The 17469-nt window shown below is 41.5% G+C and overlaps 1 protein-coding gene across 1 annotated transcript in view; it reads right to left on the bottom strand.

Moving 5' to 3' along the window:
• Nucleotides 1–15624: 15624 nt before the first annotated feature.
• rnf145a (ring finger protein 145a) overlaps nucleotides 15625–17469 on the bottom strand; it is a 183346-nt gene continuing 181501 nt past the window's right edge. The window contains exon 10 of the mRNA XM_072511899.1: nucleotides 15625–17134. Coding sequence (XP_072368000.1) covers nucleotides 16610–17134 — 525 coding nt within the window. The 3' untranslated portion in view covers nucleotides 15625–16609. The remainder of the gene's footprint in view (nucleotides 17135–17469) is intronic.

The following is a 17469-nucleotide window of genomic DNA, read 5'->3' as shown; positions in this document are numbered from 1 at the left end:
AATAGCTGAAGGCTAGGATGGCGTAAAAGAGGGATAAATCAACCAGATAGAGCTATAGGAAATCCAAATAGATTTTCCTTCTATTTGCTAAAACCTCACATTCCTCACAAATAATCAGCAACTGTTGATGGCATCATGTTGGAAGGGGAGAGGTATGGAGCAGATTGTAAATACCCATCATGGTTGAATGATCTGCTGAAGGCCGAGGCTCCCATGAGGAGTGACTGCTTGATGAGGTAGTAGATGTGACATGGTGACGGAGGGTCATGAGCGTGAGTTCACTCCACTGTTGGGGAGGCAATTCTTACAGAAGAGCAAGAAATGTGAAACACCAGTGGCAGAACAATTTCCAAAGCCAGGCAGAATTGGAGCGGGGTGCCTGAGCTGGCGACGGACGATGGGGACATCCCAGCAATCACTGGCTAAAGCCACCAAGAAGCAGAGGAAATCTCACAAGCAGAGCTACTCCACGGTGGTGTACCGGCTGCTGACCCAGATGCACCCTTACACCCAGATCACATTCATGGCCAGGAGATTCAGGAGCTCCACCGTGATGGGCATTTTGGAGGCCTCGCATCTCATTTGCTACAACAAGCGGTACACCATGTCGGCCTGAAGATCCAGGGCGCCGTCCATCTCATGCGGCTGGGGGAACTGGCCAAACACGCCATCTCTGAGGGCATGAAACACCAACTCCGTCTTGGTCAAAGATTAAAAACTGAACTGTGCCTCATGGGTGGCAAACTACGGACACAAATTTATGCTTTCGGGCCATTCTGGTCAAAACAGATTTTTAAAAAAAATCGAAGACTTCCAGTTCTAATAAAGCTGTAATTCCGTTTGTTTTATTATATCTAAGATGTTACACAAATGCGAGCTTTTGTTGATCTGTGGTTTTGCAAACAGGTTTCCTATCTCTCCTTACTAAGTTACTTGAAAAATTATTGAAATGCCTAGGATGTGACAAACTATATTTTAAAGAAAAATGGTCACTAACAATAATCATTTGGTGTGTCCTCATTGCAGCAGATATGTTAAAAAAAATTTTTTTTTTTTTTTTAAAGAGTACCCAATTATTTTTTTTTCCAATTAAGAGGCAATTTAGCGAGGCCAATCCACTTAACCTGCACATCTTTGGGTTGTGGGGGTGAAACCCACGCAGTCACGTGGAGAATGTGCAAACTCCACACGGACAGTGACCCAGGGCTGGGATTCAAACCCGGGTCCTCAACGCCGCTGATCCAGTGCTAACCACTGTGCCACATGCGCCCTATTACAGCAGATTTCTAAAGTGGTTTATAGAATCCCTACGATGCAGAAGGAGGCCTTTCAGCTCATCAAGTCTGCACCGACCCTCTGATTGGTCAACAGAAGATTCCTGTGGAAGTGCACCCAGCCAAGAGTCAATACAAAAGGAGGGAGAAAAATGAAAGGACAAACGTCAGGAGAGTGATGAGACATAAAGGGCGGGATTCTCCGCCGGCGTGATTCTCTGTTTTGTCGGCAGCCCGGGGGTTTCCCGACGGCGTGGCGCTGCCCCATAATGGGAAAGCCCATTGAACGGCCGGCATATCGGAGAATCCCGCTGGCAGGTCGAGGCTGAAAAGTGGCGTGGCGGGGTGGAGAATCCAGCCCAAAATATGTCAGAATATACAGTCAAAGATAGATATCAGGTTAATTACATGAGAAGAATCACAAAGGGTTCCAATGATGCCTTACAATGTGAACGCAAATCCGGAGAGATTTGTAATAGTATTTGAACATTAGATTGTAGCTCATCTATCAGCTCCCTACTTGTAATTTGTACTGTGGATTTCATGTGCCTGTGCTTTTCACTGACACTGTTTTTGCTGGATCCCGGCAGGTTACATGCACAATCTATTTCATCTATCTTAGAGATGATGGCGCCTGCAGTAAACAGACGACCAGTTCAACAGAATAAACTGGACATTTACTGTATATCAATCGATTTCTTGCCTGGAACTCGGTTATTATGAGTTGGATTAAATCTAGAAGACCCAAGAAACTTGAAATTAAATATAATTAATCAAAAATCGCATCAATAATACAACAAACTGTATATATTGTATAAATGAGAGCAATTAGCAACACAATTTGGTAGGTTTTGTAACCTTGTCGACATCCTAATTATTTTTGATCAAACTGCACCGCCTACAGGAATTATGAAAATACAGCATCATAAAATGACTTGCATTTGGATGGCATCTTTCGCCACCATTGGACGTTCCAAAGCACTTTACGGTCAATGAAGTACTTTATGAAGCATAGTGTTCAGATACCAGAAACCAGGAAGATACTGGATGAGAACCCTAAACTATTTTTCAATTTGTAAAACTGTGAGGAAAAGATACTTACTTCACTCCACGAGTGGTGACTCTGACCAATAGGCATCTTTTATATTAAAACAAAATTAAATTTCAACTCAGAATTAACCACATTATCAAAAAATTGCATTACAATTAAGAGTTAACCAATTCTTAAATAAAAGGAAAAATGTTAACTTACAATCTACCAATGCCACTAATTCCAATTAAGCAACCTAATCTCATTCAAATGACACTTACAAATAAGGTTGACAAAAACAGATTAATTCCTTATCCACACAGACCTTTGGAGAGAGACACCTTTTTCTCGAACAACCGGAAAATCCTCATCTTGTCAGACCCTTTTGCTGAACCCAGCAGCATTTGGCAAAACTGCAAACTACAAACAGACCTGGCTCCTCCTATTAATTCCATCCCACTAAGATGTCTCATCACCTGCTTAGCTAGGACTAAATTTCTTTTAAAATTTAGAGTACCCAATTATTTTTTTTCCAATTAAGCAGCAATTTAGTGTGGCCAAGCCACCAATCTTGCACATCTTTGGGTTGTGGGGGTGAGACCCAGGCAGACATGGGGAGGACATGCAAACTCCTTACAGACAGTGACCCGGGATCAGGATTGAACCCAGGTGCTCGGCACCATGAGGCAGCAATGCTAACCACTGTGCCACCGTTTTGCCCTAGCTAGGATTAAATTCAATCCCTCATAAATTATCTACTCTCCAGGGAATCTCCAGCAATCAGAATAATATCCCATTAGCCATCCCTCTGTAAACAAGTAAATAGTTAAAGTTGATCATTACCTCACCTTTTGCAATACCTTAATTACAGCTTCAGTAGAAATATTGCCTGTATGTATTTTAAACTGGGGTTTTAAATAACATTACTATCACAAATATGAAATAATATATAACATTTTCTACACATCACAATAGCGGGCAACACGGTGACGCAGTGGTTAGCACTGCTGCCTCACGGTGCCGAAGACCCGGTTCGATCTTGGCCCCAGGTCTCTGTCCATAAGGAGTTTGCACATTCTGCGCTTTATTTGCGTGGGTTTCACCCCCACAATCCAAAGATGTACAGGGTAGGTGAATGGCCACGCTAAATTGCCACTTAATTGGAAAAAATGAATTGGGTACTATATACTTATTTTAAAAAAAATTCATCATAATAATCACTGTCGTAATGTTAGAAGCACAGCAACCAATTTAGGCACAATAAAGACAATGCATAATGACCAGGTTTTTGTTATGTTGATTGAAGGATGAATATTGGCCTGGAAACCAGGGTAATATCCTGCTTATCTTCAAAATAGTGACATGGGATCCTTTACATCCACCAGACAGGGCCACAAGGCTTTGTATTAATATCTCACCTGAAAGACAGCACTTCAGGGAGTACTACAGTGGAGTGTCAGCCTAGATTGTTGCATTCTAGTCCTGGAGCAAGACAACATTCTGGCTCAAGAGGTGAGAATGATATCAATTGAGCCACAAGCTGACACTGTGATCATGATTTCTGGGGGTGGGGGGGGGGGGGGGGGGGGGGAAAGAGAGAACAAATTTTGAAAATTAACAAGATCCTGAGTCTGGATATTTATAGCACAAGTCGCAAGACAACTACAAATATTTTTTTGCCTCTAATTTCCTCCTCTTTTGTCCAGAAGCGTAGTGTCCCACAGACAAAAGCAGCCCTCTCATATCTCATCCTAGTGAACGTTTCTCATGCAAATGCAGGAAATGATTATTGGCAGACAAGCCAATTGCTCAAGGAAGCTAAAACAGACCTAAAAGTCTTATTTGACTCAACACATCCAAACAGTGCAGATCAGCAATCAACAAAGCCAATAAAGTTTTCAGCCATCGAGTCAGAACTGTAGAATACAAGTCTGCAGAAGCAGTGATGAAACAGTTTAGCACTGTGGTGAAACCACATCTTAAGTACTGTGTCTGGCTTTGGTCACCAAGGCACATGGGAAACACTCAAGTGCTGGAAGCAGCACAGAGAAAAGCCACAAGGCTGATCCTGATGTCTAAGGGCTGTCTAAAGAGCAAAGACTAAATAAACACAGGCTTCTCAGGGCATAGACCCAAATAGCAAGAGCTAAAGTTTGAAAAAAAAAAAGGACTTATGTCAAGAAATTCTTCACTGAGTGATCAACATTTTGGAACGAACCTCGAGACTGTGTAGTGGAGGCAAAAAATCCTTTGAACAACTGAAGGAACAATGGATGAAGGAATAATTCTTCTGGGTAGATTAACGATGAATGGCTGAATGGTTTTGCTCATCCAGAATTATTCTGTAATTGTCATCGAGTCCTATCCTATCTTCAACCAATGTTCATTTTAAAGCAGAGGCCATCAAAAGGCCATTGGGAACAGGTACTTGAGAATTCTTCATTTACTCTTTTAAGAACAAATTTAGAGTATCCAATCCTTTTTTTTTCTAAGTGGCAATTTAGCGTGGCCAATTTAGCGTGCACATCTTTGGGTTGTGGGGGGTGAGACCCACGCAAACTCCACACAGACAGTGACCTAGTTCGGGATCAAACCCGGGTCCTCGGCAAACGTGAGGCAGCAGTGCTAACCACTGTGCCGCCTGAGAATTCATAATTTTCAAGTATGAAGATGAAATTGAAGCTGAAGAATGTCAAATTATTTGTCCACCTTCAATTTTCTATTTCCCTCCACCCGACGATGGCGACTCATGGCTCAAGAACAAAAATGGCTTCCTTTACCTCTCCAATGTGCCCCTTTTCAAGGTGGATTTGTCTAGACACAGGGCACTGGCCATTGGGGAGGGTTGGGCATACCAGCCGGTGTCTGTGGGCACAAATCAGAGACTGATAACTATCAGCAGACAATGCAGAGCGTCATCAGACTCTGATTGGTCGAGTCCCCTTAGAGCCGTAAAACACTGGTTTGAACATTGAGACGCCCGCAAGGAACAAGAGGTGGCCAGGCAAGGAGGGAGAGAAGCAGAGGCAGAAGATCCTGTGTTTTACTTTTGCGGAAAATGGTGCAGCCAGCAGGTTTCTCAACCCAGGGCTGGGGACAGGTCAGCCAGCAACAGGAAGGCAAAGCGCCAGTTGAAAGCTACAAGCCAAGTTGAGCCAGCCGGTCAGCAGCAATTGGGCTTTGAGGGGAGCTGGCGAGGAGTGATTTGACCCAGCCAAGGCTGAGGAGGGTAGACCAGCCAGCAACAGCGAGGTGTGAGGTGCTGGGAGAAAGCCACATGATGTGGAGCCAGCTGGTTGGGGTCAGCAACCATCGAGCAGCGAGGGGAGCAGGCAAGGGCCAAATCGACCCCAGGGCCGAGGGCAGGCCAGTCAGCAACAGCGAGGTCAGGCAGCAGATGAAAGCCACGAGCCAAGGTGAACCAGCTGGCCAGGAGCCACTGAGCAATGAGGGGAGGTGAGGAGGGAAGGCCAGCCAGCAACAGCGAGGTGCCGAAGCAAGCATTACCAGTATGAGGAGATGATAAGTGAGGCAGGAGGCTGCCTTGAAGACCCCTGCGAGGTTAGGGAGATTATGAGAATGGGAGTGTGAGAGGGGTGGGGGACCGGGAGGAGTGTGTGGGGAGGGGTTAGCCAGGGTTGCAGAGTGGGAGTGTGTGAGGGGGCCGGGCTGCAGTTTGGAGGGAGGGAGAGTTTGCGAGGGGGGAGGGGAGAAGAGTAGAGTGAGTATTGTTTGAAATCCAGTCACAGTTTAATCTTTAAAAGATGAATCGAATTTTTGCAGAGTTTGATGTCATGTGGAGGGGGAAGAAATGAAGGCGAACATAGGCGCCAGGACGCGTAAATCCCCTTGTGTATAAAAAACACAGCAAATGTTAGACTGAACAGGTATCACAGTACAGAAGTACAGACTGATCCAACCCTCACTGGGCATCCACAAATCTATAGGTTAGTAAATGGTAATAGGAACCTCCAGGTACAATGATTCTGAGACTAGGAATAATGAGGCAAACTGCTGTTTCTGTACTACTACTCCAATCAACTTCCCAGATCAGGGTTAAACCATGGCAACTGAGTATCACATTGGCAGGACATTTAGCCGCTGAGCAGCTTGTACTTAAGAGTGCCACCATAGATACCATTTTTAAAAAGTCAAAGCTAAAAAAGTCAATAGCTTGCATTTTCTCATGTCCTCCCAGTCACTGTGGACCCTTCCACTCATAGAACCTCCTGCTCCCCTATTCTCCCGAACACTCACTGTGAGAAAGGACTCTGGAGATGAGCAGTGAGAGGCAGGAAGGGCAGCTTTGTCACGCAGGAGGCAACCCAGCAGATTGGCAGCAAAAGAAAGGGTCAGGGAGCGGCCAAAGCCATGAGCTGGAGGGTCAGCAGCAAACAGGAGGGTCAGGGAGTGACAGAGTCCACAAACCAGAAAGTCAAAATTGAGAATGAGGGTCAGGGAGCTGGAAGAACCGGGAACCGGAGGGTCATTGTGAGTGGAAGGGTCAAGAGCAGCAGAGGCTACTCCCAAAATGCGCAATTGGGTCATGCGATTTGGTGTCCACCCCAACATGGAAGAACCTTAAAACAAAACTTCACACGCTAAATGCAAATATGGGTCCCATTAACTGGCCAACGTTAAAGCAGAATTACTTAAAATGGAGACTTACTGTATCTGAACTGAGAACTTGATAAGGTGCTACAAGTACAAATCTTTCTTTTTCCAAAGTAAATAGTAATACATGCTAAACTGGTTCTACTTTTGTTTTTAAAAAAGTCACCAATAGAGATAGCATTACAGAGCTTATTCAATATTTTTATGGGGGGAGGTATGGCAAGGTGATCACTGAATTGGGTAATAAAATAAAACACTCCTAATTTTATCTGGCATGTGTTCACAGTACAGTGTAATTCCATGTTTGCAAAATTAGATCTATCAAGAGACTAATGCCAAAGAGCTTATTTTTATCTGTGATTTGAAAAAAGGTAGTGATTTGATCTTTCCCAAATGGCAATTTCCTCGTGCTTCTCGTCTAACTCATCCAAGTAGCCTCACTTGATGAGAGCCTGGATAATTTTTTTAAAATGAGGCTATTCAAATACGTACACTCAATCCTGTATCATCCAACATTCACATTCCATGAGGAAACAGTTGGAAATGAGAAGGGGACACAATCTGGATTGATAAGCCCACCCTTCTCTTACATCCTGCTGCCCTTTTCTTTTTTTAAAATAAATTTAGAGTACCCAATTAATTTTTTCCAATTAATGGACAATGTAGCGTGGCCAATCCACCTACCCTGCACATCTTTGGGTTGTGGGGACGAAACCCACGCAAACACGGGGAGAATCTGAAAACTCCACATGGACAGTGACCCAGAGCCGAGATTGAACCTGGGACCTCGGTGCCGTGGGGCAGCAATGCTGCCCACCCTGCTCTTTTCTAACCAAATTGATGCACCCTTTGCCAACCTAGCCAGGAACAGCTAACTCAGCACAGAGTTTGGGATATCCCAGGGCCACTGAGCTCCTGACCTCATCACAGTCTTGGTTGAAACATGGACAAAAGAGCTGAACTACGAGGCAGCATTTGAGTGTGGTATCAAGGAGCCCTAACAAAACTGAAGCACAATGGAAGATGGTGGTGGTTGTTGGAGGTCAATCATCTCAGTTCCAGGGCATCACTGCGGGAGGTAGTGCTTTTTTTAAATATAAATTTAGAGTATCTAATAACTTGTTTTTCCAATTAAGGGGAATTTAGCATGGCCAATCTACCTATGCAATTGGGTTTGTGGGGGTGAGACCCACGCAGACATGGAATGTGCAAACTCCACATGGACAGTGACTAGTGCCGGGATCAAATCCGGGTCCTCAGTGCCATGAGGCAGCAGTGCTAACCACTGTGCCACCAGGCCATCCATACTCAGGGTAGTGTTATAGACCCAACCATCTTCAGCTGCTTCATCAATGACCTTCCATCCTTCATAATGCTAGAAGTTCGAATGTTTACTGATGATTGCACAATGTCCAGCACCTTCTGCAACTCCTCAGACACAGAAGCAGTCCATGTCCAAATGCAGCAAGACCTGGACTGACAAGTGGCAAGTAACATTTGTGCCACACAAGTGGCAGACAAAAGATAATTTAACCATCTTTCCTGCATATTCAATGGCATTACCATTGCTGAATCCCCCACTATCAATATCCTGGGGGTTATCATTGACCAGAAACTGAAATGAACTAGCGATACGGATACTGTGGTGACTCGGGCAGGTCAGAGGCTAGGAATCTACGGTGAGTAATTCACCCCGAGTCTCCAAAGCCTGTCCACAATCTATACAGCACAAGTCGGGAGTGTGGTGAAATATTCTCCACTTGCCTGGATGAGCGCAGCTCCAACACAAGAAGCTCAACACCATTCAAGACAAAGCAGCCTGCTTGATTGGCACCCCATCTACAAACATTCAATCTCTTCACTACTGACACACAGTGGGGCAGCAGTGTGTACCATCTGCACAATGCGCTACTGGAACTTAGCAAGGCTCATTAGGCAGCATATTCCAAACCTATGACCTCTACCATCTAGAAATACAAGAGCAGCGCATGTATGGGAACACCATCACTTGGAAGTTTCCCTCCAACCCACACACCATCATGGCTTGGAAATATATTGTTCTTTCATTGTCGCTGGGTCAGAACTCTGGAATTCCTTCCCTAACAGCATTACAACACAGGCTGCAGAGCACAAGGCGGTCAAGGGCAACATGGATGAGCAATAAATGCTGGCCTAGCCAGCTATCAGCCATTGTGGGAATGAATTTTGAAAGACCATCTGGATAAAACACGCATCTTCTGTTCTATGATGTTTTCATTTCATGTATTTATATATTCATTATAATATCTGTAGTGCACCACAGGATGAATAGTAATTATGGATTTGGTGCATTATAATACAGAAAGATTATTTCCAATAATCTTCCAGTTAAAAACACACCTGGTTCATTTCAATGTGCCTTCAGGTTTCACGTCTAAATATCAGTGATGCTCCTTGTCCCCATCATCATGCAGCATTTCCAATTCCAAACATCATCAAAGGTTCTCCAGATTAAATAAGTAATCATCATAACATTAAGCTGAATTGAATGAAAATTTACTGCTTAGCTAGTGTACGAGATTCCTGTAGTTGATATTACAGCAATATTATTTTGAGGTCTTTGTTACAAACACGTCCCATGGTATGGTGGATAGCCATAAAGCTTCAGTTTGCTCTGAGCCAAGTTTGCTTATGATGGAGCAAAACGCTGGGTACTACCATTGGTATCAGCACAGTTGCATTGTGAAGGGAGTGGGAGAGAAACAACAGGTACTTTTCCGCTCCAACAATCGCTGCACCAAAGTACATGGCTGGATGTTGGCGGATAGGGGTTTGTGGATGCCATGTTTTGGAGATAAGAGTCTGCTAACAGTTGTACACAAAGAATAAAAACATTGATAAGGTCCAAGCTTCACGAGAAGGCTGAGACTACCCATGGAGCTGTACTTGAGTCAGAATGCAGAGAAAGCAGAAAAACCTGGGAAAAATAAAAGTAATAATGAAACTTCAGAATTGTACAAACATGAGCCCACTTGAGCTTCAACTGAACCTTTATTCACTTAGTTACCCACCACCCCATATTACACATCTTCCTGAGAGATGCAGATTATTTGATAAAATCTGGTACTTCATAACACATCCAGGTTGAAACGAAGATTGTTTTTATACAATTACTGCAACACTATGGTGTCTACATTAATAATCTTGTGCTTAACAGCTATCATTAAATGAAATGCACTTAGTTTGAATGATTAATCCATCCATTTTAATTGCTTTATTTTTAAGTCAATTGGATGCCTGATGATGAACATTGGGGAACAAGTTTAAATTTAAATACACCACTGTAATTACTTGTAATGAAGACCATGTGTGATAAAGTTGACATTGGATACAAGTTGAACCAATTTTGAAATACAAAGTTATAATTCCGTTCTTTTTATAGCCAATTTAAAATTTAATTCTGTGATCATTCATCATAACTAATTTCCAGCTCATATGGTTAATTTACCTTCAGTGAAAAGAAGCAATTCAGAACGCTTGCCTTCCAAATTCAGAACGCTTGCCTTCCAAATTCATTAATTAGCCATAATTCCGTTTAACTTTCTGCTAGTAAACACCTTTAAAAAGAGATGCGAAATGCGATTCAGCAGGTTAGGTGTGAAGACTGCAGCAAAAATAATTCAGACCCATGTACAATCAAATTGCAAAATTAAATGGTAACCAATACAGCACCAATAACTAGTGTAATACCCTCAGCAGGCCTCCCAGATAATTGAGGAGCTATTTGACCACTGCCAGTGAGCAATTAGAAACATGCCGACGAGGCACATTGGTTCACCGTTTTGAGTTCACGGTCTCTATTTTATAGTTTCTTTCTCTTCTCTCCCTCACGCTATATTTCTCCCCTTTCTATAGAACTGGGGTATGGATGCAAAGGGAAAGGAAATTCATCTGTAGCTCACCCAAGTGTCAAATGTAAGTTGTTGCAGCAAATAGCAGAAAGCCAAGTAATCACAGGGCAATACAGCTAAACCAATGCTGTTCTCACCCATCATCCACACTGCAGAGTTGATATGTTCTCTTACCACATGGCCTTAATAAAATTTGTTGCATGCTCAAAGCCCATTCTCATTTTAAAGCATATACCTATGAAATGAAATATACATCTGATTCTTGAGGGCCTTTTGAAAAGATAAATAGGGCCCCTGACTTCCTCTCATCCACAATGCATCTCACGTATGCTCTGTGGAACCAACAGTCATAGGAAATTGAAAAAAAAGGGTTCTAAAAGGTGCAACAATAAATAAGCCTTGCCAGAGTAAAGAGTTTAACTGAAATGTACAATAAATATCTATGTCAAGCTGAACAAATTAATTCTAAAAATCTTAATTTTATCAAACTGCTGTCATACATCAGTTACAAGAATAATGCGTTAGTTATACGTTTGAATAATATATATAGGTCCATTTTGCAATTGTGCAAACATAGCAAGTAAAAATAAATAATTTGAATAGCTAAACATAGTGCAATAGTGATGTTAAATGGTGTATGGGCCAACCAGATAACCGACCTGATATATACCAGGGCAGCATTTTGAGTAATCATGGTGTAAGAGCACACTTTTTAAATTTAATTAAAAAAAATTTTTTTTTTTTTTTTTTTTTTTTTTTTAAAGAGTATCCAATTCATTTTTTCCAATTAAATGGGGCAAGTTAGCATGGCCAATCCACCTATCCTGCACATCTTTGGGTTGTGGGGGCGAAACCCATGCAAACACGGGGAGAATGTGCAAACTCCACATGGATAGTGACCCAGAGCAAGAGCACACTTGAATGGAACATCTGAATCTTCCCCTTTGGCCGATCAGTGGCGCACTGAGATATCTGAGTAACTTAGTTCAGGTGAAGAAAATCAAATCTTTCCTTTCCCTAATCAGTATCCAAACACCTCATTGGTTTTCTCTATTTCAATAGTTCATTGCATGAGAGTATTTTATGTGCGAGACTGAAGGGTGCTGGTGGAATCCTACAGGATCAAAGTTGGGTTGTGGGGGTGAAACCCACACAAACACGGGGAGAATGAGCAAACTCCACACGGACCCAGGGCCGGGATCGAAACTGGGACCTCAGCGCCATGTGCTATCCACTGCGCCACCGTGCTGCCCCGTGATATGAATCTTTAAGCATAAGTGAGACTTCATACTCAAATGGGTTTATGGAGCTGCTGCAAGGTACAACAGTGCAGAAAACATTTATGATACAAATCAGAAATGTTCCTGGCCTATTTTTGAATGCACATTTCTAATTGTATCAGAGTGCAAAAACACACTCTGGAGGAGGAAACAGATGACTACAATTGACCTCAATGCCCATTAGCCAGAAAAGAAGGGGAGAATAGGAGTCAGTAGGATTGCTAATCTTGCATTTTCAAAGATAGACGATGATTCAAGTCCCCAAAGTATCAGAACACTGTGCCTATATCATTTTGATTTCATATAAATTATACACACATCAAGCTAAGCACTTATCTGAACAGCTCAGTTCTTGCCCACGTATGTTCATTCATGGTTGTTAACAAAAAACAGATTTTGTCCAAGGGCTTCAACAATAGCTGCCAAAAGTCAAACAGCAGATACGTTGTGGAAAGGTTATGTTCTATTATTTTTATAAGTGTCTGAATTTCTCTATTTGCTCTGGATGGATCCTGTTAAACTTAAAATAGACTAATGGGGTCATTCAAACATTGGCAAATCTACATTTAAGATTTGACTATATTTAAATGACAGTCTGCGTCTCTGCCACATTTCTGACGCTCAAATCGTGCCTCATTCAGACCCTGTATGTGCCTAATGTCCTTCTCTATATAGATTATGATGGAAAAACATTTTTTGGAAAATTTGTATCTCATGTAAATGTTATTCTGCAGTTGGCCTCACAAGAAATTTGTCAAGCCTGCACTGTTCCAGTACCAAAAAGCAGTTCATGGTATTTTCTGCTGTAGTTCAAGAATTTTCAGAAAACCTCTAAACCCCACTTGACAACATTCCAAATTTTAAAGATAAATTAATGTCACCCATGAGCATCCAATGACACTATCCTGAAAATCAGTAGAATGAGTGGAATCTTATTAATGAATTGGGATTCTGGAATTGTGAATGCAGCACTATTAATGCTAACAGCCTTCAATATGGTTCTTCAGCCAAATGTCAACAAAGATGAGTCATGGAGAGTGAGCAACAGTCCAAAACCAGGGCTACAAGCGATCCAAACAGGATTCCTCAAGAAATAAGGGTAGAGATGCACCATTTGGCACATCATTCTAGCTCCTCCAATCAATATAATCAGGGCTGATCTTGGGCTTCACCTGCGCTTTACTGCTCCGGATATTCCTCGATTTCCTGAGACACTGAAAATCTGTCTATTCCAGCCTTAAATATATTCAAAGGTGGAGCATCCACAATTCTTTTTGAGGTAGAGAGCTCCAAATATTAGAAACCCCTTGAGTGAAAAAATTTCCCCTCATCTCAATCCAAGATGATCAAACTTTTATCCCGAGACTGTTGCCCACCTTCACCCAATGATCTAGATTCTCCATTCAGCAAAAACAACCTACTTTTAAAGAAGTTCATATAATTGCTGGGGCATTAAAGACAAATCAGTACTTTACTACATCAAGATTTTACTATGGTTGTCTCAAATTCTACAGTGAAACCTATTATAAATAGATGTATCGCACATTCTCCCTGTGTCTGCATGGGTTTTACCCACAAAACCCAAAAATGTGCAGATAGGTGGATTGGCGAAGCTAAATTGCCCCTTAATTGGAAAAAAATTAATAAAAAAATAACCCTAACCCAATCATGGATTGGTTAAAATTAAAAGGAGAAAGTAACTATTGCTGCATTGAAGTGTGCTGACTCAGGTGGGCCTTTGTGAATTTTATTCAATTTCAAGACTAATTGATAGTTGAAGGAATCTTTCATAACTCAACTAGAAGTCCAAAATGTAATGAACTCATATCAAATGGACTCATAGTGCTGCTAATTAACTTCAAAATCTTGGGCACAGAAGACAGCTATTTAACAATTCAAACTTGCCCATTTGGTCACTCTGGACTGAAGCCATCCAGTCTCACTTTCTTTATCCTCTTACATGTTTTACCTATTTATGCTGTAATCAATTTATGGAGAAGATCACTTGCATATAAACCCACAAAATCTCACAGCATAATCCTCAAGAATGGATAAATATGGTGTTTGCAAACAAACCCCTCTAAATTATAGAGGGCACACTTTCCAAGATCTCCACCAACTTCCATGGATTTTTTTTCTAGAATACAGTTAAAGAATATAAAAAGATGAAGCGCAGCACACAAAAGAGGTTCTCTTCAGTGAAGTTAATAGAAAAAAAATAGTGAACCTGATGTAGGTATCCCATTAACTTCTACACTGCAAGGGAACTAAGCGGCACATACTTACCAAGGTTAGAATTCATGCTCGGCTGATGAACAACATTCTCCCCCTCTTCGTTAGCTCTAACACTCATAAATAGAACCTATTTGGATAACTGAAAGATGGTTCATACTGAGAACAAATATCCAGCACAAAATTGTTTCTTATTCTACACGAGGTCTGCAGTTCCACACAAAAATGAGGAAAGTTGGTACTGAAAATATAATATAATTGGCATGTTCTTCAGAGGGCATAATGAAGGCAGTTTCAACCTGCATCTAATCAGTACCTCACACCTAACTAAGATGGAGTTGGTGTGGGCACTGGATTCAAAATTAGTATTCCATTATATATCTTTGATGATCTTCTTATCTGACTGCCAAATTACAGCAAACTTTCAGAAATGATCTATAAGGATAACCTTTCCTGAAGATGATTTCAAAGTTTGACAGAAGTTCAACTTTGTTTAAATGAGTGTCATGAGTCCCTCGTATGCAGTCAATACAGTTAAGTATGGTTAAATACAGTCAATACATAGGTTTGAATGAACTGAAATAAAACAAGCATGCATACACTCAACATTGATTTTCCATGGCGAGGTTTTACTGATGAAAGTGAAACATTTGAAGCTGCATTCAATAGTGCACTCAGTACATGTTAGTAAAGCTCTACTGATTTTGAAACAAGCAGTTTCTGTCAGCTGTGCTCAAATGTACTATTCTGTAAAATGGCCCAATCCAAGAAAATTCTACAATAAACAGTAAAAGTACCGGATGAGGCACTGACCATAAAAGCAAGACATACTCGAGCAAAATAAATGTACTGTTTGTTCCACTGAAATACAAAGTTCACCGCACCAGAATGATTTGGGATTCAATTTCTGGTTTCTGCCAAGTTAGTTGGGCTCAACTGGAACATCCATTAGGGTGCAACAAATCGGTTGTAGGACTTAGAGGGTAGAAAGTTTGATTGCACGGGATGGGGGAGAAAAGAAACTCAGCCAGGGTTCCATCCCTGCTGGCTATCCAGCCACCCTTGTTGAATAGGGTATGTATGTGGATGTCAGATAAAGTGAGATCAAGCACAGCTGTTCTGCAGTCCATGGCTGAATACTCACCACAGCTGAGTGTCAAAGCTCAGACTGACAGAACATTACACCCCAGAAGGTGTCAGTGTCTTCAAGAGGAGAGAAAACAATAATAATGCACTTGATGACCTTGACGTATTTATTCAGACATACACATTCTCAAAATAAAACCCAGAGGAATTGTATCAGATTGATTCTATTCATGATGTCATATTTATTATTCAATGCCAGCCTGGTTGTTTGCAAATTGTTCACAATTTTTGAAAGCTACACAGTAAGACTCTCAATTCTCTGGTTCACTCGTTGATGAAAAAAAGCGAGTTTCCCTTTTCTGTTCAAATGCACACAATAAAATAATGTCAAATGTGAGTCTACCTACTTAAGCCATGATGAATTAAGAAAATATGTCACCAATATCTCCCCTCCTCCCAAAAAGAAAATTGTGCAAAATCTATCAGAGCTACAAAATGGCTTTTTTCTTTTTCTTTGTTTCATCATACAAGTTAATGTAATCATTTCCACAAATCATAGTTGTCAACTTAAAAATAACATTGTACCCCTCAGGTTTCAGAAGTCAAACGTGCCATGTTCATCGTGCAACTCTGCTCTTATCTGTATCCTGCAGTTCATCCCACTTATGACCCTTTAAGAATTTGAAAGGAATCACAAAGTGCTCATAAAAGCTCCAGTCTACTTCATTGAGCAGGTAAGTACATGCCAAAGTTATTCACGCACCATTCATCAGGTACTCATTAAATACTTTGGAAATGCACTATAAACTATGACAGTGCAATCACAGTTGCCAAATATAGAGCTACAAAAATTTTTAATTTGTTTTTTTAAAAAGTCTGCTTGCAGCATGTGACTCTAACCATGCTTAAAGCTTCTAATTATATATAAATATAATACGTCAGTCAATCTAATTATTTCATGCCTACAAAACGTCTAGCAAAAACATCCTCCCTGTCCTGCCATGGCTGTGTCTAATACTGTAAAGATGATGTGGCAACAAATTCACTCGATCCCTTCTTACAAAATGTCTCCAGACCTGCTTGTGAGAACATTACATTCTGTTTCTCTGTAAATACATTTCATTTCACCTCCTGCTTAAGCTGTCAAGTTCAAAAAGAAAGCCATTGCCTACATTATTTTAAGGCTTTAACATCACTGCAGTATCAGGGCAGGTTAAGGTGACAATCTGCTTCATTCAATTCCCTTCCGTGGGCACTTGACACCTCCATGCATTGTTTATTTAAACTCTCCTGTGTAACAGGCAATTGTTGATCATCATCCTCACAAAGTTCTGCTGGGTGTGGAAACTCAATATTGCCCATATTAGAGCTATTGTGTGCACATTGATGTTCATCTGTGCCTGGATCTCCATGAGAACTGCAATCAGTGTTTAGAGCTTTCTGGCCCTCTTCGTTTTGCCCCGCAGGGCTAACTTCAGAACCGAGAGCTAGATTTGAATCATTACCAGGAGGCCCATCCTTTTGTCCAGCCAATTCTTGGTTTGCTCTTCCCTCATTATGGGGCAATTGCTCTCCTGGTCCTTGTACTGGTGTTGTCCCAACCTGCTGTCCTTGAGATTTCAGCTGTTGGTGACATAATGGGCACGTTTCTTGCACATATAACCACTTCTTGAGACAGGCTGAGTGAAAGAAATGGCTGCATGGTGTAATCACTGCGGAATGCATGTCCTAAAGTAAAGAAAATTCAATTTGGTAAGAAACAACATATTAAAACAGTGCAAAATTATTGTTGCTGCTTTTTCCCTATTCTGCGGCAGCTGTTGGTGCTTGCTTGTTCATCCTGTGCCTGCAGCCCAACTGGCTATTCTTCATGCATGAACCTGGACCGCGAACGTCAAAAGTCTGTTGGTGCATGGTGGCCATAACAGGTGAACTAACCCTTTAACCATCCAGTGTTCACATCCTCATATAATTGAGCAAGGTTATAGTGGTTGACATGTATTTTAATTCCTTTCTTGGTAAGGGTGCTGAGTCCAGTACAGGTCAATTAATGAAAAGCACTT

Source organism: Scyliorhinus torazame, chromosome 7 (assembly GCF_047496885.1).
Source record: "Scyliorhinus torazame isolate Kashiwa2021f chromosome 7, sScyTor2.1, whole genome shotgun sequence".
NCBI classification, from domain to species: Eukaryota; Metazoa; Chordata; class Chondrichthyes; order Carcharhiniformes; family Scyliorhinidae; genus Scyliorhinus; species Scyliorhinus torazame.
This window is presented reverse-complemented; position numbering and strand designations above follow the sequence as displayed.